The sequence below is a fragment of the Oncorhynchus mykiss genome, chromosome 21, assembly GCF_057628025.1.
Source record: "Oncorhynchus mykiss isolate SJ-2025 chromosome 21, ASM5762802v1, whole genome shotgun sequence".
NCBI lineage: Eukaryota > Metazoa > Chordata > Actinopteri > Salmoniformes > Salmonidae > Oncorhynchus > Oncorhynchus mykiss.
The window spans coordinates 17,177,842-17,198,750 of NC_143042.1; the positions used below are offsets into that span (position 1 = coordinate 17,177,842).

The window sequence follows — 20,909 nt, forward strand, 5'->3', positions numbered from 1 at the left end:
CCCTGGCTCTGTTGACGTCAGAGCGGAAACAGTCGGCGAATAAGAACATCTCGCGCGAATATAACATAAAATAATAAAATGGTGGACGCGCGGTTCTTTTGAAAGTGCTCCAAAGTTTATCATCACATATTAAATATTTGGCTCACCTTCGTATTTTGTGAATCAACGCCTACGGTGATTGGAAATCATTTGGTGAGTGTAATAGCATTTCACGAAGGTCTGTATAAAAAAATGTTGGTAGCTGGCTAGCTAGCTAACGTTACAGGAATGGTGTAACAATACGTCAGTACTACTAGTTGGTCAGTACGTTAGCGACTATATTAACCAAATATACTTTTCTGTGAACTTAAACGTTCGCTAGCTAGATAGCTAAATGTCAACGAATCTATTTTGTAGATAGCTACTGAATAAAGTTATCTTTTCTAAAAATCACACCAATTCAAATCTGACATGATTTCATCTCATTTTAAGGGGAGCCATGGTCATGGACACAGTGGAGACTCGATTCGCCCATTTGTTGCAGCCTATCCGGGAGCTCACGAAAAACTGGGACATTGATGTGGCCTCGGAGTTGGCAGATTATCTAGAGGAGGTGGGAATGAGCCCGTGACATGCATTATGGGGAAAATCATGTCAACAAAATAGACTTAAAGTACTGTATTAAAAACATTGTTGTGTGTCAACACACACAGCCTTGTATTAATCAATGGAGTCACCAACAGGGTTGAAAATCACACAGACCAAGGCTGGAGTAGACTGTTAAGAAAGCTTGTCCTCTCACAAGTTTGTATACACTTACCACTCTCATATTGTCTCTATGTTCTGGCAGTTGGATGAGATGTGCATCTCGTTCGATGGGGGCAAAACCACTCTGAACTTTGCAGAGGCAGCGCTGCTCATCCAAGGCTCAGCCTGCATTTACAGCAAGAAGGTGAGACGTTGTTTGGTAGAAAATAACATTAGGCTGGTTTCATATAATATTCCTGACTTGTTGTCCAAAAGTAACTGTGATCCACCACAATTAATTTGATCACAACTGTGGTATAACTATGATATTGTTAGCAGCTTGAGTTTTTGAAATGCGTGTTAGAGATCAAATGTATTATTATTAGAGTTTCCCTTAGGATTTGTTTCAGCAAAGTTGTGTGTGTAATGTCTCTGACCAACATTATTTAGAGGCCCTCGAAACGGGGCGGAGGGAATTTTAGTTTTAAAACGAGTTTCCTGCATTTTGTCAAGGGGCTCACTGGCTGAGAGAGATTACATTCAGTTTAAAGCTAATTTCCTTAAATTCTTCTACACATTTTCCCATGGGGCTGAGAGAAATTGCCATTTTAAAGCTAATTTCCTACAATTCTACAAAAGTTTCCATGGCTGGAAATGTTCTTATGCTATCTGAGTGACTCAAACATTATAACAAAATCCATGCCATGACTGTCTAGTTTTTATTTTGGTGATTGTTAGTTCTCAAGAATCTTATTTAAAAAATATATAGGTCCATTATCATTTCTACACACTTTATATCTAGCTTAAGTGGTTTAAGTTTACACTGAAAATTTCAATGCCTCAAATTATTTTCAAAACAAAATCATATCATACTTTTATCATGTTTTTTTTGGTGGTGGCAATGATTTAGCAGCCCACCGCTGCTAAATGAATGTAGGGGAAACACTTTACTAAAATGTATTATTTTGTTATTGTTTGATTCAGGTGGAGCATTTGTACAACCTGGTGTACCAAACTCTGGACTACATCAATGACAGAAACAAGAAGTAAGTGCAGTACCTTCAGAAAGTATTCACACCCCTTGACTTTTTCCACATTTTGTTGTTTTACAGCCTGAATTTCAAATGGATTCAATTGAGATTTTGTGTCACTGGCCTACACACACAATACTCCATAATGTCAAAGTGCAATTGTGGTTTTAGGAATTTTTACAAATGAATAAGAAATGAAAAGCTGAAATGTCTTGAGTCGATAAGTATTCAACCCATTTGTTATGGCAAGCCTAAGTTACTGAGTAAAAATGTGCATAACATGAGTTTTTTAATGACTACCTCATCTCTGTACCACACACACACAATTATCTGTAAGGTCCCTCAGTCGAGCAGTGACTTTCAAACACAGAAAGACAGTGAAAAGAAGGAAGCCTGTACAAAATCTAAATATTCCAAAACATGGAATATCCTGTTTGCAATAAGGCACTAAAGTATAACTGCAAAAAAATGTCAAATAAATGAACTTTATGTCCTGAATATAAAGCGTTGGCCTATAGTAGACTTAAATTGGCTTGAAAATGTATGGCAAGACCTGAAAATGACTTAAAAAAGTATAATGTGAAAATATTGTACAATCCAGGTGTGCAAAGCTCTTAGATACTTACCCAGAAAGACTCACAGCTGTAATCACTGACAAAGGTGATTCTAACATGTATTGACTCCGGGGTGTGAATATTTACATAAATGAGTATTTCTGTATTTAATTTTCTATACATTTTCAAAAGTGTCTAAAAACATGTTTTCACTTTGTCATTGTGTGTAGATGGGTGGGGGAGATGGGACAATTTAATACATTTTGAATTCCCGGCTGTAGCACAACACAGTGGAATAAGTCAAGGGGTATGAATACTTCAGCAAGGCACTGTCCCTGCCTCGCTCCCTGTGAACACACACAGCTCCACTCAAACCGCCAGTCTTCATGGTGCTCTGCTTCTTCACCTCCTTTCCCATTGAGTTTAAGGGATTTGTACCTGTCATTTTCAGGAAAGATAAACAAGCATTGACTTCTGGAGAGGATGGAACAGATGGGGCCTCATCCAACAATGCTAATGATGACGACAGGGTAAGAGTGTGGAGCTGGGTGGGGGGGGGTGACAGTTGGGCTAGGAGACATTGACCAAAGAGAGCCATAGGGGGTTTGTAGCAGGCTTTAGTTCCGGCCCAACACTGTTATCCCCTGATTTTACTGATGTTTGTTGTTCCCCCAGTTTGACTCCTTAGACCAGGATACAACAGATGTCTCCCTGCAGTCAGAGATGAAGAATGAGGCCAACACGGTGAGTGTCCACCTCTGGAAACATTTAACCCTTTATAAATGCCCCTCTGAAACACCAATCAATATATTGTACATTCTAATCAGACTAACTGATTTGTGTGTGTGTGTGTGTGTGTATCCATGATTCTCTGTAAATGATTGTCCTGTGTGTTCCTTAGAATGTGGATGTGGCCCCTCTTCCCCCCGAGTCTCTGATTCCTCCCGAGGCATTTGAGAAACAGAAGCTGCTTCTCGTCAGGTGGGTGCCAAGTCCACGGCCTAAACCGCCCTCAACATGATGAACTCTTCTGTAGAATAACTATGGAACATTGTCAGCCTTGCAATATGTAGATGCCTTACTTTCTGGTGGAACAAATTTCTGTAGAGGGCTGTCATATCAATGTTTGTGTGTGCCCTGCAGTCTGAAAGGAGAGGTGCTGGGCAGCTGTAAGGACTTTAAGATGAACACGTTCATTCCGGACTCCCTGGGTATCATCCGCCTCTTCCTGGCCTCCTCTCAGTCCCACTTCCTCAGGGATGCCCTGTCTGATGCACCCCTGGTCCCCGTCACCCTGTTCGGGCACCAAGGTAGAGAGGCATTTAGAGATCGATACTGTATATTGACAGTTGTACATTACTGTGTCTAGCTCTATACACTGTACACAAGCGTTTTGGCTTGACTTTATCTCAGCATTCAACACCATAGTACCCTCCAAGCTCACCATCAAGCTCGAGGCCCTGGGTCTGAACACCGCCCTGTGTAAGTGGGTCCTGGACCCAGAGTTCCTCTGTCTGTTTTTTTTTTTTTTACCCATCTTAATCTTTTTATTTTATTTGCCAGTCTGACATATGGCTTTTTCTGTGCAACTCTGCCTAGAAGGCCAGCATCCTGCAGTCGCCTCTTCACTGTTGACGTTGAGACTGCTGTTTTGTGGTTACTATTTAATGAAGCTGCGGGTACTATTTAATTTGACCCTGTAATCGAACCCACAAATGCTGATGCTCCAGATACTCAACTTGTCTAAAGAAGGCCAGTTTCATTGCATCTTTAATCAGGATTTCAGCTGTGCTAACATAATTGCAAAGGGGTTTTCTAATGATCAATTAGCCTTTTAAAATGATCAACTTGGATTAGCTAACACAATGTGCCATTGGAACACAGGAGTGATGGTTGCTGATAATGGGCCTCCGTACGCCTATGTTGATATTCCATAAAAAATCTGCCGTTCCCAGCAACAATAGTCATTTACAAAAAAAAAATGCATTTCTTTCATAAACAAGGACATTTCTAAGTGACCCCAAACTTTTGAACAGTGCGTTTGTGTATTTTCTTAATCCATTCCTTACTTAGATTTATGTGTATTTTCTTAATCCATTCCTTACTTAGATTTATGTGTATTTTCTTAATCCATTCCTTACTTAGATTTATGTGTATTTTCTTAATCCATTCCTTACTTAGATTTATGTGTATTTTCTTAATCCATTCCTTACTTAGATTTATGTGTATTTTCTTAATCCATTCCTTACTTAGATTTATGTGTATTTTGGTAATATATTGTGAAACTGTTAGATATTACTACACTGTCGGAGCTTGAAGCACAAGCATTTCGCTACACCCGCAATAACATCTGCTAAACATGTGTATGTGACCAATAAAATTTTGATTTGAGAAAACACCCCAAAGATTTGATTTCTCTGTGAGCGGGTTGGGAGCGTTTGATGTGTTTTGCCTCCAACAGAGCACTAAATAAAGGTTAAATAAAATGCATTTAAAAAAATCCCATACCATGTTGCCAGGACCAGCTCCAATGGAATATACGGTTCTTTTATGTGTATTTCTAAGCTAAGGCCGGGTGCTGACATCCTTATTGTTGTTGTGTGTCCAGATGACGCAGAGCTTGCAGCAGGGGATGCCGTGGCGGGCGTTACCGGGGACGATGGTGGTGATGCCGGTGCGGACAACTTTCTGCCCCTGGAGGACAACGAGATGGACCATGGACCTGAGGAACATATTGACAGACACCAGGTAGGAATGTAGAAATCTCTTCTCTTACACACACGCACATACTCATGCGCATGTAAACTCAGCAAAAAAAGAAACGTCCTCTCACTGTCAACTGCGTTTATTTTCAGTAAACTTAACATCTGTAAATATTTGTATGAACATAAGATACAACAACTGAGACATAAACTGAACAAGTTCCACAGACATGTGACTAACAGAAATTGAATAATGTGTCCCTGAACAAACGGGTGGGGGTCAAAATCAAAAGTAACAGTATCTGGTGTCGCCACCAGCTGCATTTAGTACTGCAGTGCATCTCCTCATGGACTGCACCAGATTTGCCAGTTCTTACTGTGAGCTGTTACCCCACTCTTCCACCAAGGCACCTGCAAGTTCCTGGATATTTCTGGGGGGAATGGCCCTAGCCCTCACCCTCCGATCCAACAGGTCCCAGACGTGCTCAATGGGATTGAGATCCGGGCTCTTCGCTGGCCATGGCAGAACACTGACATTCCTGTCTTGCAGGAATTGACACACAGAACATGCAGTATGGCTGGTGGCATTGGCATACTGGAGGGTCATGTCAGGATGAACCTGCAGGAAGGGTACCACATGAGGGAGGAGGATGTCTTCCCTGTAACGCACAGCGTTGAGATTTCCTGCAATGATGACAAGCTCAGTCCTATGATGCTGTGACACACCGCCCCAGACCATGACGGACCCGCCACCTCCAAATCGATCCCGCTCCAGAGTACAGGCCGCGATGTGACGTTCATTCCTTCAACGATAAACGCGAATCCGACCATCACCCCTGGTGAGACAAAACCGCGAATCATCAGTTGAAGAGCGCTTTTTGCCAGTCCTGTCTGGTCCAGTGACGGTGGGTTTGTGCCCATAGGCGACGTTGTTGCCGGTGATGTCTGGTGAGGACCTGCCTTTACAACCGGCCTACAAGCCCTCAGTCCAGCCTCGCTCAGCCTATTGCGGACAGTCTAAGCACTGATGGAGGGATTGTGCGTTTCTGGTGAAACTCTGGCAGCTGTTGTTGTTGCCATCCTGTACCTCTCCCCCAGGTGTGATGTTTGGATGTACCGATCCTGTGCAGGTGTTATTACACGTGGTCTGCCACTGCGAGGACGATCAGCTGTCCGTCCTGTCTCTCTGTAGCGCTGTCTTAGGCTTCTCACAGTACGGACATTGCAATTTATTGCCCTGGCCACATCTGCAGTCCTCGTGCCTCCTTGCAGCATGCCTAAGGCACATTCACACTAATGAGCAGGGACCCTGGGCATCTTTATTTTGGTGTTTTTCGGAGTAAGAAGAAAGGCCTCTTCAGTGTCCTAAGTTTTCATAACTGTGACCTTAATTGACTACCGTCTGTAAGCTGTAAATCTTAATGACCGTTCCACAGGTGCATGTTCATTAATTGTTTTGATTCATTGAACACGCATGGGAAACAGCGTTTAAACCCTTTACAATGAAGATCTATGAAGTTATTTAGATTTTTTTTTTGCAAGACAGTGTCCTGGAAAAGGGACATTTATTTTTTTGCTGAGTTTATATAGATAGATATACATTGTCTTCAGAAAGTATTCACACCCATTGACTTTTTCCACATTTTGTTGTCACAGCCTGAATTTAAAACGCACAATACCCCATAATGTCAAAGTGGAAGAATGTTTTTTTTGAAATGTTAACAAATGTATAAATAATGAAAAACTAAAATGTCTTGAGTCAATAAGTTTTCAACCCCATTGTTATGGTTAAGCCTAAATAAGATCAGGAGTAGAAATCTGCTTGTCAAGTCACATAATAAGTTGCATGGACTCAGTCTGTGAGTTTGTTTTTAACGTGATTTTGGATTGACTACCTCATCTTTGTACCCCGCAATTAACTACAAGGTCCCTCAGTCGAGCAGTGAATTTCAAACGCAGAAAGACTGTGAAAAGAAGGAAGATTCAACTACAAAGACCAGGGAGGTTTTCCACTGCCTTGCAAAGAAGGGCACCCATTGGTAGATGGGTTAAAAAGCAGACATTGAATATCCCTTTGGGCATGGTGAAGTTATTAATTACACTTTGGATGGGGTATCAATACACCCAGTCACTACAAAGAAACAGGTGATCTTCCTATCTCAGTTGCTGGAGAGGAAGGAAACCGCTCAGGGATTTCACCATGAGGCTAATGGGGACTTTAAAGTAGTTTAGAGTTTAATGGCTGTGATAGGAGAACACTGAGGATGGATCAACAACATTGTAGTTACTCCACAATACTAACCTAATTGACAGAGTGAAAAGAAGGAAGCCTATAGGGGATAAATATTCCAAATCATGCATCCTGTTTGCAATAAGGCACTAAAGTAATACTGAAAAGAATGTGGCAAAGCAATTCACTTTTTGTCCTGAATACAAAGTGTTATGTGTTGTATTAGATTTGCCCCAAACATTACTCTCCATTTTTTTCACAATAGTGGTGGCAGCATCATGTTATGGGTATGCTTGTAATTGTTAAGGACTGGGGTGTTTTTGAGGATAAAAAATAAATGGATAACCTGGTTGTCTGCTTTCGACAAAAAATTGGGATATGAATTGTCCTGCTGAAAGGTGAATCTAAAACACAAGGCCAAATCTACACGAGTTGCTTATCAAAAAGACACGGAATCTTCCTAAGTGGGTGAATTACATGTTTTACTTAAATCTGCTTGAAGATCTGAGGCTAGAGTTGAAAATGGCTGTTTAGCAATGATCAACAACCAATTTGACAGAGCTCGAAGAATTTTGAAAATAATTATTGGCAAATATTGTACAATCCAGGTGTGCAAAGTTCTTAGATACTTACCCAGAAAGAAGTACATTTATAATTGCTGCCAAAGGTGATTCTAACATGTATTAACTCAAGAGTGTGAATACGTATGTAAATTTGATCTTTTAAATACATTTGAAAAAAGGAAGCATGTTTTCACTTTGTCATTATGGGGAATTTAATAGATTTTGAATTCAGGCTGAAACGCAACAAAATGTGGAATAAGTCGAGGGGTCTGAATACTTTCCAAAGGCACTGTGCGTGCATGCATGCATACGTACAGAGGAACCGTTGGTGTCACACACACCTAGTTCCATTACAGCTAGTAACCCATTTATCGTAGCCCTTTTTATGGGACCTTGTGTTGAATTGTGTATGATTTGTATTACCATGTGGTGTTTATTGGTGTGTTCTAACTTGTTCTCTCCCAGGCCCCCAGTGAAAGGAGGGTGTTGAGGGAGAGGGAAGGAGTCCAGCAGCTCTCTGAGGAGGAGCAGAAGAAACAGAGGGTGGAGGAGGAGAGGGCTCAGATGGTACGGTTATCCGTCACAACCACCGACACATTTAGAGACGGAAAATAACCTTTCTAGTATGCACGTTGTTTTTTTTTTGTCTTTGTGATGTGAGGATTGTTGTGATGCAGGCAAACATGTGGAGGTTACATGACCTTTATGATACAGTCGGCGAGGACAAGCCTCTGAAAACAGGTGAGGAAACATTTTCCTATCGATGACATGCAGTCCAACTGACTCTTACTCACTGAGAGGGTATCGCAGTATGTTTTCTGCGAGGGGGCCTGTTTGTGTTAAATGTGTGTTCTTTCGCCATAGGAAAATGTTATAAGGTTCCTCCGGGTCTTGATGATTCTGGGAAGCGGAAAAGGAAAGGCCCCGCTGCGCTGCAAGACTTCTGGACCTGGTACACTGGCACCTGTAAGTTGTGCGTAAACGCGTGTTGGTGTGTCTGAAGACTGTGAATAGGATGGAATATACCTGACAAATGCCGTCTCTTGTTGCAGATGACCCCCCTGAACCCAGGCTAAAGAATGGACCTACGTATACGGGTAAGGGTGGATCTCACCTCCTCTATCGCATCATTTAGTTTTCTTTTGGACCCTCTACTATTTGGCGCTTACAGCAAATGGTGTTTCTGTTACAGACTTGAACTACATCTATATGAGTAAAATGAAAGACAAGCTGAAGACCCGGAAAAGGATTCTTAGAAACACGGTATGTGTTTGTACTTCTATAGGTCATGCTGCAAAGAGCATTTGTTGCTGTTTTTACTGTTGAGTGTATGAGTATGTACTGAACATACAGCCTTGTGCCCTTACAGGGTGTGTTTGTGTCTGACGAGGAGCTGAAAAGGACGTACTTGCAGCTGGACGAGAGGGAGGAGGAGTTAGAGGGCCTCAGACACCACGACCCCCTAGGCCTGCACGATGACCTCTCTGACAACGAACATGACCCTTTGACTGATGAAGCCCCGGCTGACTTCCTGAATGGACAGGCTTTCATACCTGGTAGACACCGTCCTGGCTGTCAGGTCTCCACTGTGTGACTGTAGAGTTAGACTAATGTATTAGTGTCACTCCACAATGATGTGTTACTTGACAATACAAAACACAGATAAAAAATAAATAAAACACATTGTTGACCACTCAAAGTTTTAAGACACTGTAGGCAATCCTAGGCAAAGATAGTATGTTTACAACTTTTCTGTTGCTGCCAGGGGCAGACATGGACGGGCTGAGTTACGAAGACCTGGTGAAGAAGAGTGTGGTACGTATACACAGGCCGGTCTCAATAGCCAGTTTTTCTGGGTCATGTTCCAGCAATAAATACTACAGGGTTCTGTGTAGCTAGTCACTGATGTCCCACCCCACTTCCTTCATATTTCAGGAGCAGTTCTTGGTGAACTCCCAGGGTTATGCCCAGGAGACGGCGCTGTCGAAAAGAGTGAAGGAATGGGAGGACAAAATACGACCGGAGCTCACCTATCAGGTAAGACTCAATAACATACTTTCTAGACCTTTTTGCTGTAGATCAAGTATCTATTCTAATAAAAATATATCCTTGTTCAGCCTGTTGATTTCTAGTTTGGCGTCATGTGATCTGTTGGCTAAACTTCCAGACACTCCTGACCCCATGTCTATGCAGGAGGAGCGTGCTACCTTTGACATCCATGACTATGGGGACAGGATCGTAGCCGCGTTGTGCAGTGTGGGCCAGAGGAGGACCTTCGCCTCTGTAGTCCACGGCATGGACAACTTCGAGGCCTGCAAGTACATGCTGGCTTCCCTTCAACTGGTGTGTGTGTGATTTTAATACATCACAATCTAATCAAGTGTAATGAGCCACTGTCTGGAGTTCAGTCTTGACACTGAACACTTGATATTTAGAGATGCTTGATTTTATTGTATGACAAATTAATTTAATAGCTCCTAGTTCAAGGTATATTTGTCTACAGTAACTCCATTACTCAACCATCAGGACACTGTGCCATCAGGTTATTATCATTCTCTCTCCTCTTCAGGCCAACGATTACACAGTGGAGGTGGACAGGAGTGAGGGTCTCGAGGAAAGCATCGACACCATGGGACTCACTCTGCTCAGCAAACACCGGGCCAACCAACGATTCAAGAAAGCCCCCGCATCAACCTCCGACCCAAAAATCTCCTCAACCTGATCCAGTGGGTGTGTGAGCTCTTGCCTCCTACAGACTCAGTGGGGACTAGAGACCCATTACTCTGAAATGTGGTACACACTCCTGTGTGTGTGGCGCCACTTGTGCCTACCGGACCACTAGTACTAACCTGCTATATCAACAGGACCTGGCTGCACCCATTAACTCGCTCATGTACTTGCTCTTATTTAATTTCAATCTCCTCTCTATGGTTTTGATCTTTTGTGTCTGTGTATTCCTCTGGTTATGTCAGAGAAATAAGCTATTTTCCACCCCTTTTTTTTCTTCCATTCACCTGCATTTACACTATATTTACCAGATGTCACACTTGGGGTATGTTGTGGTGTGTTGACTGACACACATCTAAAAAAGATCACCCTTTTCACAATTTTTGGCTTTGTATCCATGACAATTGTATATGTAGCTTTTTATTTGCATGTTTGTCCAAGTAGTGTAGAACTTGTACATTTTCTATATAAAATGAGAGGACTTTTTAAGAAAAACTTGATCATTTTTCTACTTTCATTTTAAGAGAATAACCTAAATTGGGAAATTATGTTTCATTGGTTTGTAAGGAAAAATGTTTTTTACTATGGCCAAAAATGTGTATAAAATAAAACATGAGCATGTGGATTTTACTAAGATCATGTGAAGCCACTTTCAATATTGCAACACCTGTGACTGTACACTAGTGATTGTCGTGCCCTTGACTAAAGACTAGTATAAAGACAATTTCATATCCATATCATTATTGTTGGACAAAAACAACTTATTGCACACACAGAATCAGTATAGCCTCGATGAAGTGTCCATATTGTTGTGGTTCAGTCGGGTCTGGGAATAATTTAACACAGGGCCTAATTTCTGATGGAGATTATCTGGACTGGGTTCAGTTTAAGTGTGACATACCATGGGTCTTTGATACAGTCTTGTTGGTGTGGTTACCGTCATTCACTCAGAGTTTGACGTAGCTCTTCATATGGTTCCTGACGCTCTCAGCAATCTGCACGTCGTCCTTCATCCTGTTGTAATAGTCCAGGAACAGTCCATCGGGGTTGACCAGGTAGATGAGGATGGTGTGGTCCACTATATAGTCCCCGTCCTCATCCTTCGGTCCAGGGCTGGCATACACCCTGTAGTCCTTCCCCGCCACCTTCACCTCCTCTGGGGTACCCGTCAGGCCGATCAGCCGGGGGTGGAAGTCCTTCACGTACCTCTCCAGGGCCGCCACGTTGTCTCGTTCCGGGTCGACCGTCACAAACAGCGGTTGGACCGCGGGGAGAGACCGGTCCTTGTCCAGGGAGCTGACCACAGCAGATACCTTATCCAGCTCTTCGGGGCAGATGTCAGGGCAGTGGGTGAACCCAAAGTAGAGGAGCACCCAGCTACCCAGGAAGTCTCTCTTGGTCCTGCGGTGCCCCCTGTGGTCGAGGAGGCTGAAGTCTCCCTGGCCCAGGGCCACCTTTTTCAACTGCTCTATACGCTGCATTCTATGATTTTGCCGCTTCTCGTTTCGCACGTACCACCAGGTGCCAAGCAGACCCCCGCCGAACAGCAGGGTGACTACCAGACGCGTTCGCAACCTGATCTTGGCTGTGGAGGTGTTGGGTCCCTGGGAGAGGGTGACCCTCTGGGTGAAAAGGGGGAGGGAGAGAAGGCCACGGGAACTCCCCAGTGTAAAAGGCCCATACAGGCCTGTCCTATGTTTAGGGGTATGGTGGCCACAGAGTGGTACCTGTGAGGAGAGCCACACCCTCTGGGGGTGGTGTGTGGAGCCAGAAGTCTTTTGGACTGCTGAAGACCTCACCGGGCATCTCAGGAGTCTCCCAAACGTAGCATGGAGGTCACCCCCTATGAAGCCTACAAGTCCCAGCATCCTTCTCTCCAGACACAGCATACTTCCCACAGAAAACCTTGAGGGGTTGAGAATAAAGGGTTGTCACTAGTCACCACAGCCACAAAGTCATAAACTCTGTCTATTTCTACAATTTATCTTCTTGAAATGTGAGTGTTAAACCTAACCACATTTTGAATGCATTTTTTAAGATGGAGCCAATTTGGACTTTGTGGCCGTGGTAACTAGGGGAAACCAGAAAATTTAGAATGTAAGCAAGCTGTGTTCCAAAGGCATACCAGCCCATTCAGTCTAATAACACCACAGGATGTAGCTTTGTAATTGTCCTGACCCTGTCAAACCATACCACAATCATCAGCAACACAGCACTACCACAAAGACAATACAGGTTTAGAAACTGTGACTAGTAGGCGACTCAAGCTAAACTGCACCACTCTTATAACCAGCTTGAGTAGCTAGCTATCTGGCTAAGCCTACAAGCTACCTGATTTAGATGCAGACGTTTTTATGAGCATTGACTGAGCTCTTTAAATTAGTCATGCTTTCATACAACATGCACGTTATCTTATAATATCCCATTATGATGGCAAAATGGATAACATAGCTAGGCTAGCTACCTCAACTTCCTGGCTGGTCGACCTTTACATGCACACACTGCTCGTGTGATGCTGCTGTTACATGACTACCTTCTTTTCAGATATCTATATTCGACAATACCGATATGTAATAAATAACAAAACAAAAACCACTATTATGAACAAGGCAACAATTGTTAAATGTGTTTGACAATTGTGTTGTTACAAAAGAGTTAAAACAATTGTCGTTTACATGTTGAAGTCACATCGGCAGATTCGTGTATATCTCTGTGTCCTAGACTTTCCAATAGGTGGTGCTGTTGTCTCTCCTACATGCTGCGGAGTTCACCAGAGTTCAAATTTATATGAATTCCTTCAGTTTAGCTTCTTTCTTTTACGTGTAGGTAATTTGTTGGTGCTGGATATCAAATGATTTCATCAGACATTTCTGCATGGTTAGATACTTCCATGGTTCAAGAGATCATGGGAAAAGGGAACAGATAAAAGCAACAAAAAAAAATAGAGATAAAAAAATCAAACATAGGCTCTAAAAAGGTAGGATCCATTATATTTATCTTGCAACCTGCTCCCTCTCTCCAATCTTACTCCATTATTGATCTGATAATGAAGGCCTACACAGCTATTTGGGTTTGGGGTAAATCCATCCCAATCAATGAAAGACAGAATCTTTCTTTTTTCTTTTTACCAGGCCACAGATTATAGACTTGATCTCTATGCACTGGTGTAGCTTGTGATTTTGATAGGGAAATCATTGATTCACTTCAGTCACTTCCAGTGTTTTCCATTCTAATAGTAATGGTGTGTTTTTATACCACGTTTGTGCGTGCGTGTACCAGTGGATGAGTCATATTATATATACTGTCCATCATATACATATACTGTATATTTTAATTTCCGGACTCCGACATTGCTCTTTCGAATATTTACATATTTCTTAATTCCTTTATTTTTCCTTTGGGGTTTTGTGTTGTTAGGTATTACTGCACTGTTGGAGAACGGAACATAATAATTTCGTTTCACCCGCGATAACATCTGCAAAATACAATTTGACCAATAACATTTTATTATTATAGAGTTACTCTCTCACCCCCCCACTGACCTCTGGCCCATATATATTCTCTCTCTCGAAATCAACAACGCATGAGAAAACTTTGCGTTTTGTTTAGTTTGTTTGTCAAGTAGGGTGTGCAGGGTGAACGCGCGGTCTATCGTACTGTCATTTGGTAAAAAGCTTTGCTCAGTGCATTGTTTTCACTGAGGAAATGTGCAAGTCTGCCTTTAATGATAACGCAGAGGATTTTCCCAAGGCTGCCGTTGACACATATCCCATGGTAGTTATCTCTGTCACTCCATCTCACCAGTTGTCATAATCTGTTCCCCTCTCTCTCTCTCTCCTCATCTTCTTCACTGGAGTTGTAATATATGACTAAGGCTGTTTTTCATCTCTTTCTCATGAGATATGTTTGCCTTTCAAATTGAAACAAATTTGGATATTTTTTTACCAATGTAGTAGTGCATAATACAATGTAGGCCTTATAGTAAGAGGTATTGTTTTGTTCTACTGTAATAAGTGCAAATGTAAATGATCCCCAAGCAGTACCCAAGCTATAATAACTAGATATGTTTGATGTAAATTGTGTCTGAGTCTGCTGATGAATAAAAACTTGTGTGGTAGGGTTAATTTGAGTTAAGCAAAGCTGGGTTGTGTGGTCTCTCTAATGTTTAGTGTTTCGATATTATGATTTTAGGTAATTATTTGGGCTAATTAGGTCATTATTTGTGCTTTTGTTATGAAGCCATTTCTTCTTATAAGAGGTCGGCAGGCAATATGTGGTATAGCTGCACAGTTGTAAGGCAATGAATGTGGTGATTATTATGTTGCACTGTTGTTAGTGTGCTGCTTTAAATGTTAATGTTATTCAGGGAGCTCTGCCTTGGTCTCTGGGGCAGAAACACATACACACACTCACACAATGAACAAAAGCAGCCCAGACTCCCTACTAGAGCATCAACCACCCAAACTATAGATGAGACAAACTACAGCCGTGAGGACCAGTGTTAGCCCAGACCCAAAAACATGTGTGTGTGTGTGTGTGTATCTGCTGTCTCCTAGCCAAAGGTGAAAACAGCTTAGATAAATCCCTTCACCCTAATCTCCTGCCCACCCATGTCCCTCCCACTACAGCTCTGCACTCAACAGACATCTCTTATCTAACTGTCTCCAGTTGTTTTCAACAGCTCAGATCATTTACATGTTATTGTATTTAAAGTGATATTACAGTGCTTTGGAGACTTTTTGTGACATTCAAGGGAAAAATGTACCTCTTAATGTCCTGTGAGCTCACCATCAGGAAACAGGGGGTGTGGCGGTATTGTATGTAAACACAACTGGACTAGTCTGTTCTGTTTTAGTTTGGAAAATGAAGTCAGATCTGGTATTGTCCGCGTGTGTGTCTGTGTGTGCGTGCGTGCGTGCTGTGCATGTGCGTGTGTGTGTTCTGGCCCTGCTGTGTTGACAGTAATAGGCAGGCTCCCTATTCCAGACCACTGTGGTCACTGTGGAACAAGAACAGTAATTACATCTCTCTTCCTCTTCAATCCTTTTCCTCTCCTCTCAATCTCTCTCTCCCTCAACACTATCCCTGACTCAACCACCTCATCTCACTTTCTTGCTCCTTCTCTCTTTCTATCAGTAAATACTCCTTGCCTCCCCATTTTTCTTTCATTGACTCTCTCTCTCTCTCTCTCTCTCTGTGTAAAACATACGTTTCTCCCTGTCTATGGTTTCCATGTTTAATTAATATGCTGAACAGACTACAGGGCTGCAGTATCCAGGTCATTTCACAGTCTGTTTCGCACTCCCCTTGCGCTAAACTTGCTAACCATATTAGCATATTCTCGCCAGAGAAGCCAAGCCGCATCACCTTCGCTCCCCCTATGCCTCTCAACATGGCTGGACCTGGAGGAGCAGCTGTAGGGGTCAGGGCGCCTCTCCTTTCTCCAGATCTGGGTGTGGCCAGGTCCGCTGCTTCTCTCTCTGGGAGAAGAGGAGGAGGCAGAAAGGGGGACGCTGCCATTCTGAGGGGCCTCCATGTTGGGCTCCCGCACGTCCACTAGCACGTAATACTGGATGTCCTTCAGCTCCAGGCAGTCTTTGGCAGACTGGTCCCTTGGTCTGGAGAGGACAGAGGGAGGACATCCAGGCTTCAGGCACCTCCCCACACCTGAAGGCCCAAATGACCTCTCGTTCTTCACAACGTGGACAGCTGAGGGCAGCAAGCCAGGGCGAAGCGGGATGTTTTCAGTTTTTTCCCTGATAAACATGCAGAAACCTTTTGTTTAGTTTGCCAGTGTTTTCCTTCCCCTTAAGTGCACTAGATGTTCTGTAAATTGATTTGGGCTGAAAAGGCCCACGCCATAAATAAATCAGAAGAGAAAATGCATTTCTGGGCTAGTTGATATTATTATTGTGTTATGAACAACAATGCTTTAATCAACATCAGCAGGCAGCACAGCAGGCCTTGGCTAGGCTACTACCCTCTCTTTCTGTGGCACTAAAGTTTGCATACACAGTTTTGGACTGTTTTTTTTATCAACGGGAAAGGAAAAAATAGAGGTCTGGGTTAAATTTCCACTACAAATAAATTAATATAAAGATGAACATTTGTTTGGGTTACCTTGCCTGATCACTCTGCAAGTGTAGGGAGAAAATCGGCACAGCTGTGCTAAAAGCCTACCACACCTGAATAAATTAACCTTCTGAATACAGCAAATACATGATCAATATCTTTTGGTCTTTATACGCAAGTGTGACTCCAAAAGTGGGCACAGTTGTGAAGTTAAATATACCCTAAGCAGGAAATGTGTTGAAACAAAACGAATAGGTTAGGCTACTGTCCCACCTTTTGACACATAAGAACAAGTTGTAGGCAGAGCCATGTATTTAGAAAGTAAGGGCCAATGCAGTTTCTGCCTCATTTTTCTACGAAAATAGATTGTTATACATTTTTTTCCAGATTTTTCAGGCCAGCACCCCTACATCCTACTATGTATCCAGGTACTTTTTGTTGTTGCAGGTGCTGGAGTGATAGGTGAAATCATCTGGAGGAAGAGGAAGAAAGGGGGACACTAGCATTCTGAGGGGCCTCCATGTTGGGCTCCCACATGTCCACTAGCACGTAATACTGGATGTCCTTCAGCTCCAGGCAGTCTTTGGCAGACTGGTCCCTTGGTCTGGAGAGGACAGAGGGAGGACATCCAGGCTTCAGGCACCTCCCCACACCTGAAGGCCCAAATGACCTCCTCTCGTTCTTCACAACGTGGACAGCAAGCCAGGGCGAAGCGGGATGTTTTCTGTGTTTTCAAAATAAGACAGACTAAAACTATTTATATATATATATATATTTTTATATTGACATCCATTTTTTCACAGACAAACTTGACTTTTTTAAGTAAAAAAGCCTTACCTATCTCGCCCAGCATTTTCTGGATCCTAGTCAAATGCTGGGAAGATTTCTTAAGAGACATTGTAATACACGTTTACTCTATGATTTCAGTTTGTGTTATGAAGTTTGGGGTGTCTTTTTTGGTGAAAAGCGCATTTGAGCGTTCTGTTACCCGGCATATACACTGTCAAAATTCTAGAATATCACAGGACTTTATTTATGATGTTATCGCCATTTTCAGCAGAAATACAATGGTTCCTAGATGTAACAATTAATGACGATTATGATGCTTTAGCTTACAGCAGGTATCAGGTAGCCTAGCGGATAGAAGCATTGGGCCAGTAACCGAAAGGTTGATGGGTTCAAATCCCTGCGCCGGCTAATTGAAAAAATCTGTTGACGTGCCCTTGAGCAAGGCACTTAACTCTAATTGCTCCAGGGATGCTGTCGATAATGGTGGATCTCTGACCCCACTCTTCGAGGGTGTCTCAGGAGGAGTAGGGATATGCAAAAAAAACATTGCACTTGTACATGTGTGAAATATAACTATTTTCAGGCTTAGGCCTATAATGTAATGCAGTTAAGTTGTTTGCGCTTTCAAATAATATTACACAATGGACATTCATGCTAATGCGGTGTAGCCAATAGGACAGGGTTGCTCTGCTCTGTAAAAATTGTGTGTAGTTTGGTTTGTGTTGACTCTCTTACCCTCAATAAGGAGAGTGAGCTAATACTCTTTGGGGGGGGGGGGGGGGGGGACATGGGAAGGGAACACCACTCTCTAGCCACACGCACTCACACATATTTGGTAACATTCTATGACAAGATTTATAGTGTGTTATGACACTAACTATAAGCGTCCATAATTCTCCATTCTCATAAGTTGTTACATTAGGGCTCCCGAGTGGCGCAGCAGTCTAAGGCACTGCATCGCTAGAGGCGTCACTACAGACCCTGGTTTGATTCCAGGCTGTATCACAACCGGCCGTGATTGGGAGTCCCATAGGGCGGTGCACAACTAGCCAAGCGTCGTCCGGGTTAGGATTTGGTCGGGGTAGGCCGTCATTGTAAATAAGAATTTGTTCTTAACTGACTTGCCTGGTTAAATAAATAAAATAAAAACATAATACTCTGTATATACTAAAATTACTTATAAGACTATAGTGCATAATGTATTATAGCCATGCTGGTTTAAAACACAGAACATCTACTTAGTACACACATTAGGACAACCAAATATTTTTCCATGTTTTTTCAATGCAAGAACCTCCTTAGGTACAATAATATTCCTTCACCTCACTATGGTACTAAGGCATATTAATATGGATATACAGTATGGAAACTGTGTTGTAATGACACTTCTGTTGATCCCAACTCTGGCCCTGCTGTGTCTTAACAAGATCACATTGTCTTTCCGACAGAGTGCTCTGCCTTGCGCCCAGGGCAACCACGCTCCATCTGGGAATACCCAGTTTCACTCTCTCCCATGCTAACTGGGGCACCTGACTGTAAACTGTTGCATGTGTTTTGAGATGGAGCAAATCTGTCAGCTGCTCTGATGGCTGGTTGGAAAGAGGAAACAAAAAACAATTAGGGGATATGCCTTTTTCATGGTGTTGATGTTTTCTCCTTTTTACCAAATGGACTTGCACATTGTGTACGCCCAGAGTGTTTGTGTGTGTGTGTTATCTACACCCTGGCTTAACGGCAATGAACACACTCAATTTTCCTGCCTGTTTAAATGTGAATGCCTGTGTCACCCAGAGAAGTGATGACAGGAGAGACTGGGAGATCCAGTCTTAGCCCATGGCGAGGTTAGGGGCTGTGATGAGAGGAGAGACGGGCAGATCCTGTCTTAGCCCACAGCAAGGTTAGGCTAGTTTTCACAGCCTGCTTGTCTTCTTGTCTTTATACCAGTGTGTGTTTATGTTAGTTTGTGTGTGTGTGTGTGTGTATCCATGTGTGTTAATAGACTGTACGTCCCCACTTACCTCCTGATGATGGTAGCATGGCATTCATAGCATCTCCCATATGATAGCACACAGCAGAAACCTCCACTCCTTGCGCCACGGTGGTGGGAGCAAAACCTATATGTGTTGCTAGCTTATTCAATTCTACTTATGCAATTTGTCATAATTCTGGGTATACTCCCTTCCCTCTTCCTTTCAGACAGTAGTGTTCTTTCTCTCTCTGGTCCTCAGAAAGCCTGCCTTATATAACTTCTGCTGCAGTGTTGCACAGCGATGCACAGAGGATCAGTCACACTCACTCACTGTAGTCAGGTTTACTGATTCGCCGTCTGATCGAGAGAACCCACAGGGCAGAGGATACCAGGGTGTTCTGGTAAAGATGAAAAATCCTTCAAAGTCAACTTTGAACTTTTGTAGTCTTTCCTGAAACTTTCATCATTGGCTAGTAAGGACCATCTATTACAACTAATTTAGATATTGAGGTGTGACTGTTAAGAATGTTTCACTCATCTCGGTAGTTTTGTTTTCAGCTTGAACAATTTGCATCTAGCCTATTTCATGCGATGCGGTCCAGTGGACTCGGTTGCCTAGCAACCCCTACACCTCGAGTTTGTGTGATGCTCTGATCTCGTCGCAGTTCCATTTTTATAACGAGAGGCCTGCTTGTTGTGAGTCATTGTGTATTGTGAAGTGTTACTCAGTTTGTTACTTCATGGCCTTTGTGCTCACAATGACAACATGTCAAAGCTGAGAGGCCATAATAAAGAGTTACATCGGTTGACAACAATCAGCACTGACAAATAGACTACTTTAGTTCCATTTGATGCCATTCTGATAGTCATGCATGTTAACGGGTCTTGCAACACAAAGGAGAAAACCATTCCATGGCTTGCAGAACGACAGACACCATAATTATTTAAATTTCATTTTTTTTGTTATCGTATTGTTTTGACAATATCGCAATATTATTTTTGCGCTAGTTGGCTTTACCTTCACCAAAACTTCAGTAATTTTCCTTCATAGCTTGTTCTCCAGCTTCTTTTTAAAAAGGGAGCCAATGTGTTTTCAGCTATTTTATTTCCATGACTGATCAAAATTCGTAATGAATAGTTTGAGAATAATCAGCATTTGACAAGTAGCCTATTTTAGTTCCATTTGATGCCATTCTGATAGTCATGAATATTAAAGGTTATTGGTTATATTATATAAGGTTATATTACAAAATGCTCGCAGAATGACAGATACCATAAACCTGTACATATTCCCCCCGCAGCGTTTCATGTCCCTCTGAAGGTACACGGCAGCTGTGAGAAGCCACAAGAGTCCTCCCTCATCAGTCTCTCCCCCAGTACCTGTCCTCAGTGCAGCGACGGGTTAAATCACTCACGTCATAAGTTCATTGTGTATTCATGACATACAATCTGGGCTCTCTCGTCAGGTTCGATGGCTGGATGAAACTAGGAGTGTTCGTTGATCACAGCTGACGGGTCAACAGCAGGTAAGGGAAGGGTTAAGCTG

General features: G+C 42.6%; 3 protein-coding genes across 7 annotated transcripts in view; 2 read left to right on the forward strand and 1 right to left on the reverse strand.

Annotated features, from left to right (window-relative positions):
- Positions 1-11,163, forward strand: ncaph2 (non-SMC condensin II complex, subunit H2). Of its 2 annotated transcripts, none has more exons than XM_021577346.3 (19): positions 1-192; positions 472-592; positions 830-931; positions 1,711-1,772; positions 2,763-2,841; positions 2,987-3,055; positions 3,213-3,292; positions 3,455-3,621; positions 4,920-5,059; positions 8,272-8,373; positions 8,484-8,547; positions 8,671-8,772; positions 8,859-8,903; positions 8,999-9,069; positions 9,176-9,362; positions 9,572-9,621; positions 9,742-9,843; positions 10,000-10,149; positions 10,376-11,163. In XM_021577346.3, the coding sequence occupies exons 2-19, from the start codon at positions 479-481 to the stop codon at positions 10,526-10,528; spliced, it is 1,839 nt and encodes a 612-aa protein (XP_021433021.3). In that variant the 5' UTR covers positions 1-192; positions 472-478; the 3' UTR covers positions 10,529-11,163. The 2 variants fall into 2 exon arrangements, with proteins under 2 accessions (XP_021433021.3, XP_021433022.3); XM_021577347.3 differs by having other exon boundaries at positions 17-192; positions 9,578-9,621.
- The window catches only part of LOC110500155 (cytochrome c oxidase assembly factor SCO2), an 18,395-nt gene continuing 8,399 nt past the window's right edge, over positions 10,914-20,909 (reverse strand). Inside the window, exons 1-2 of one of the 2 annotated variants that reach the window (XM_021577349.3) lie at positions 12,998-13,080; positions 10,914-12,438 (exon numbers count right to left, since the gene is read on the reverse strand). In XM_021577349.3, the coding sequence (XP_021433024.2) occupies positions 11,481-12,422 (942 nt within the window). In that variant the 5' untranslated portion in view covers positions 12,423-12,438; positions 12,998-13,080 and the 3' untranslated portion in view covers positions 10,914-11,480. Of the gene's footprint in view, positions 12,439-12,997; positions 13,081-20,909 lie in introns of those variants that run through there. The other variant, XM_090214123.1, reaches the window with a different exon arrangement.
- Positions 13,373-20,909, forward strand: part of LOC110500156 (uncharacterized) — a 72,979-nt gene continuing 65,442 nt past the window's right edge. The window contains exons 1-2 of one of the 3 annotated variants that reach the window (XM_090214119.1): positions 13,373-13,510; positions 20,830-20,889. The gene's annotated coding sequence lies outside the window, so the exon portion shown is untranslated. Of the gene's footprint in view, positions 13,511-20,772; positions 20,890-20,909 lie in introns of those variants that run through there. The other 2 variants (XM_036957484.2, XR_016490212.1) reach the window with 2 other exon arrangements.

Bases quoted from the DNA above. Each gene is read 5' to 3' on its own strand.
- ncaph2 (XM_021577346.3), top strand. From the start codon at position 479: ATGGTCATGGACACAGTGGAGACTCGATTCGCCCATTTGTTGCAGCCT. The intron at 3,622-4,919 runs GTAGAGAGGCAT...TTGTGTGTCCAG, and splicing joins CACCCTGTTCGGGCACCAAG to ATGACGCAGAGCTTGCAGCA. The intron at 9,844-9,999 runs GTAAGACTCAAT...ATGTCTATGCAG, and splicing joins GACCGGAGCTCACCTATCAG to GAGGAGCGTGCTACCTTTGA.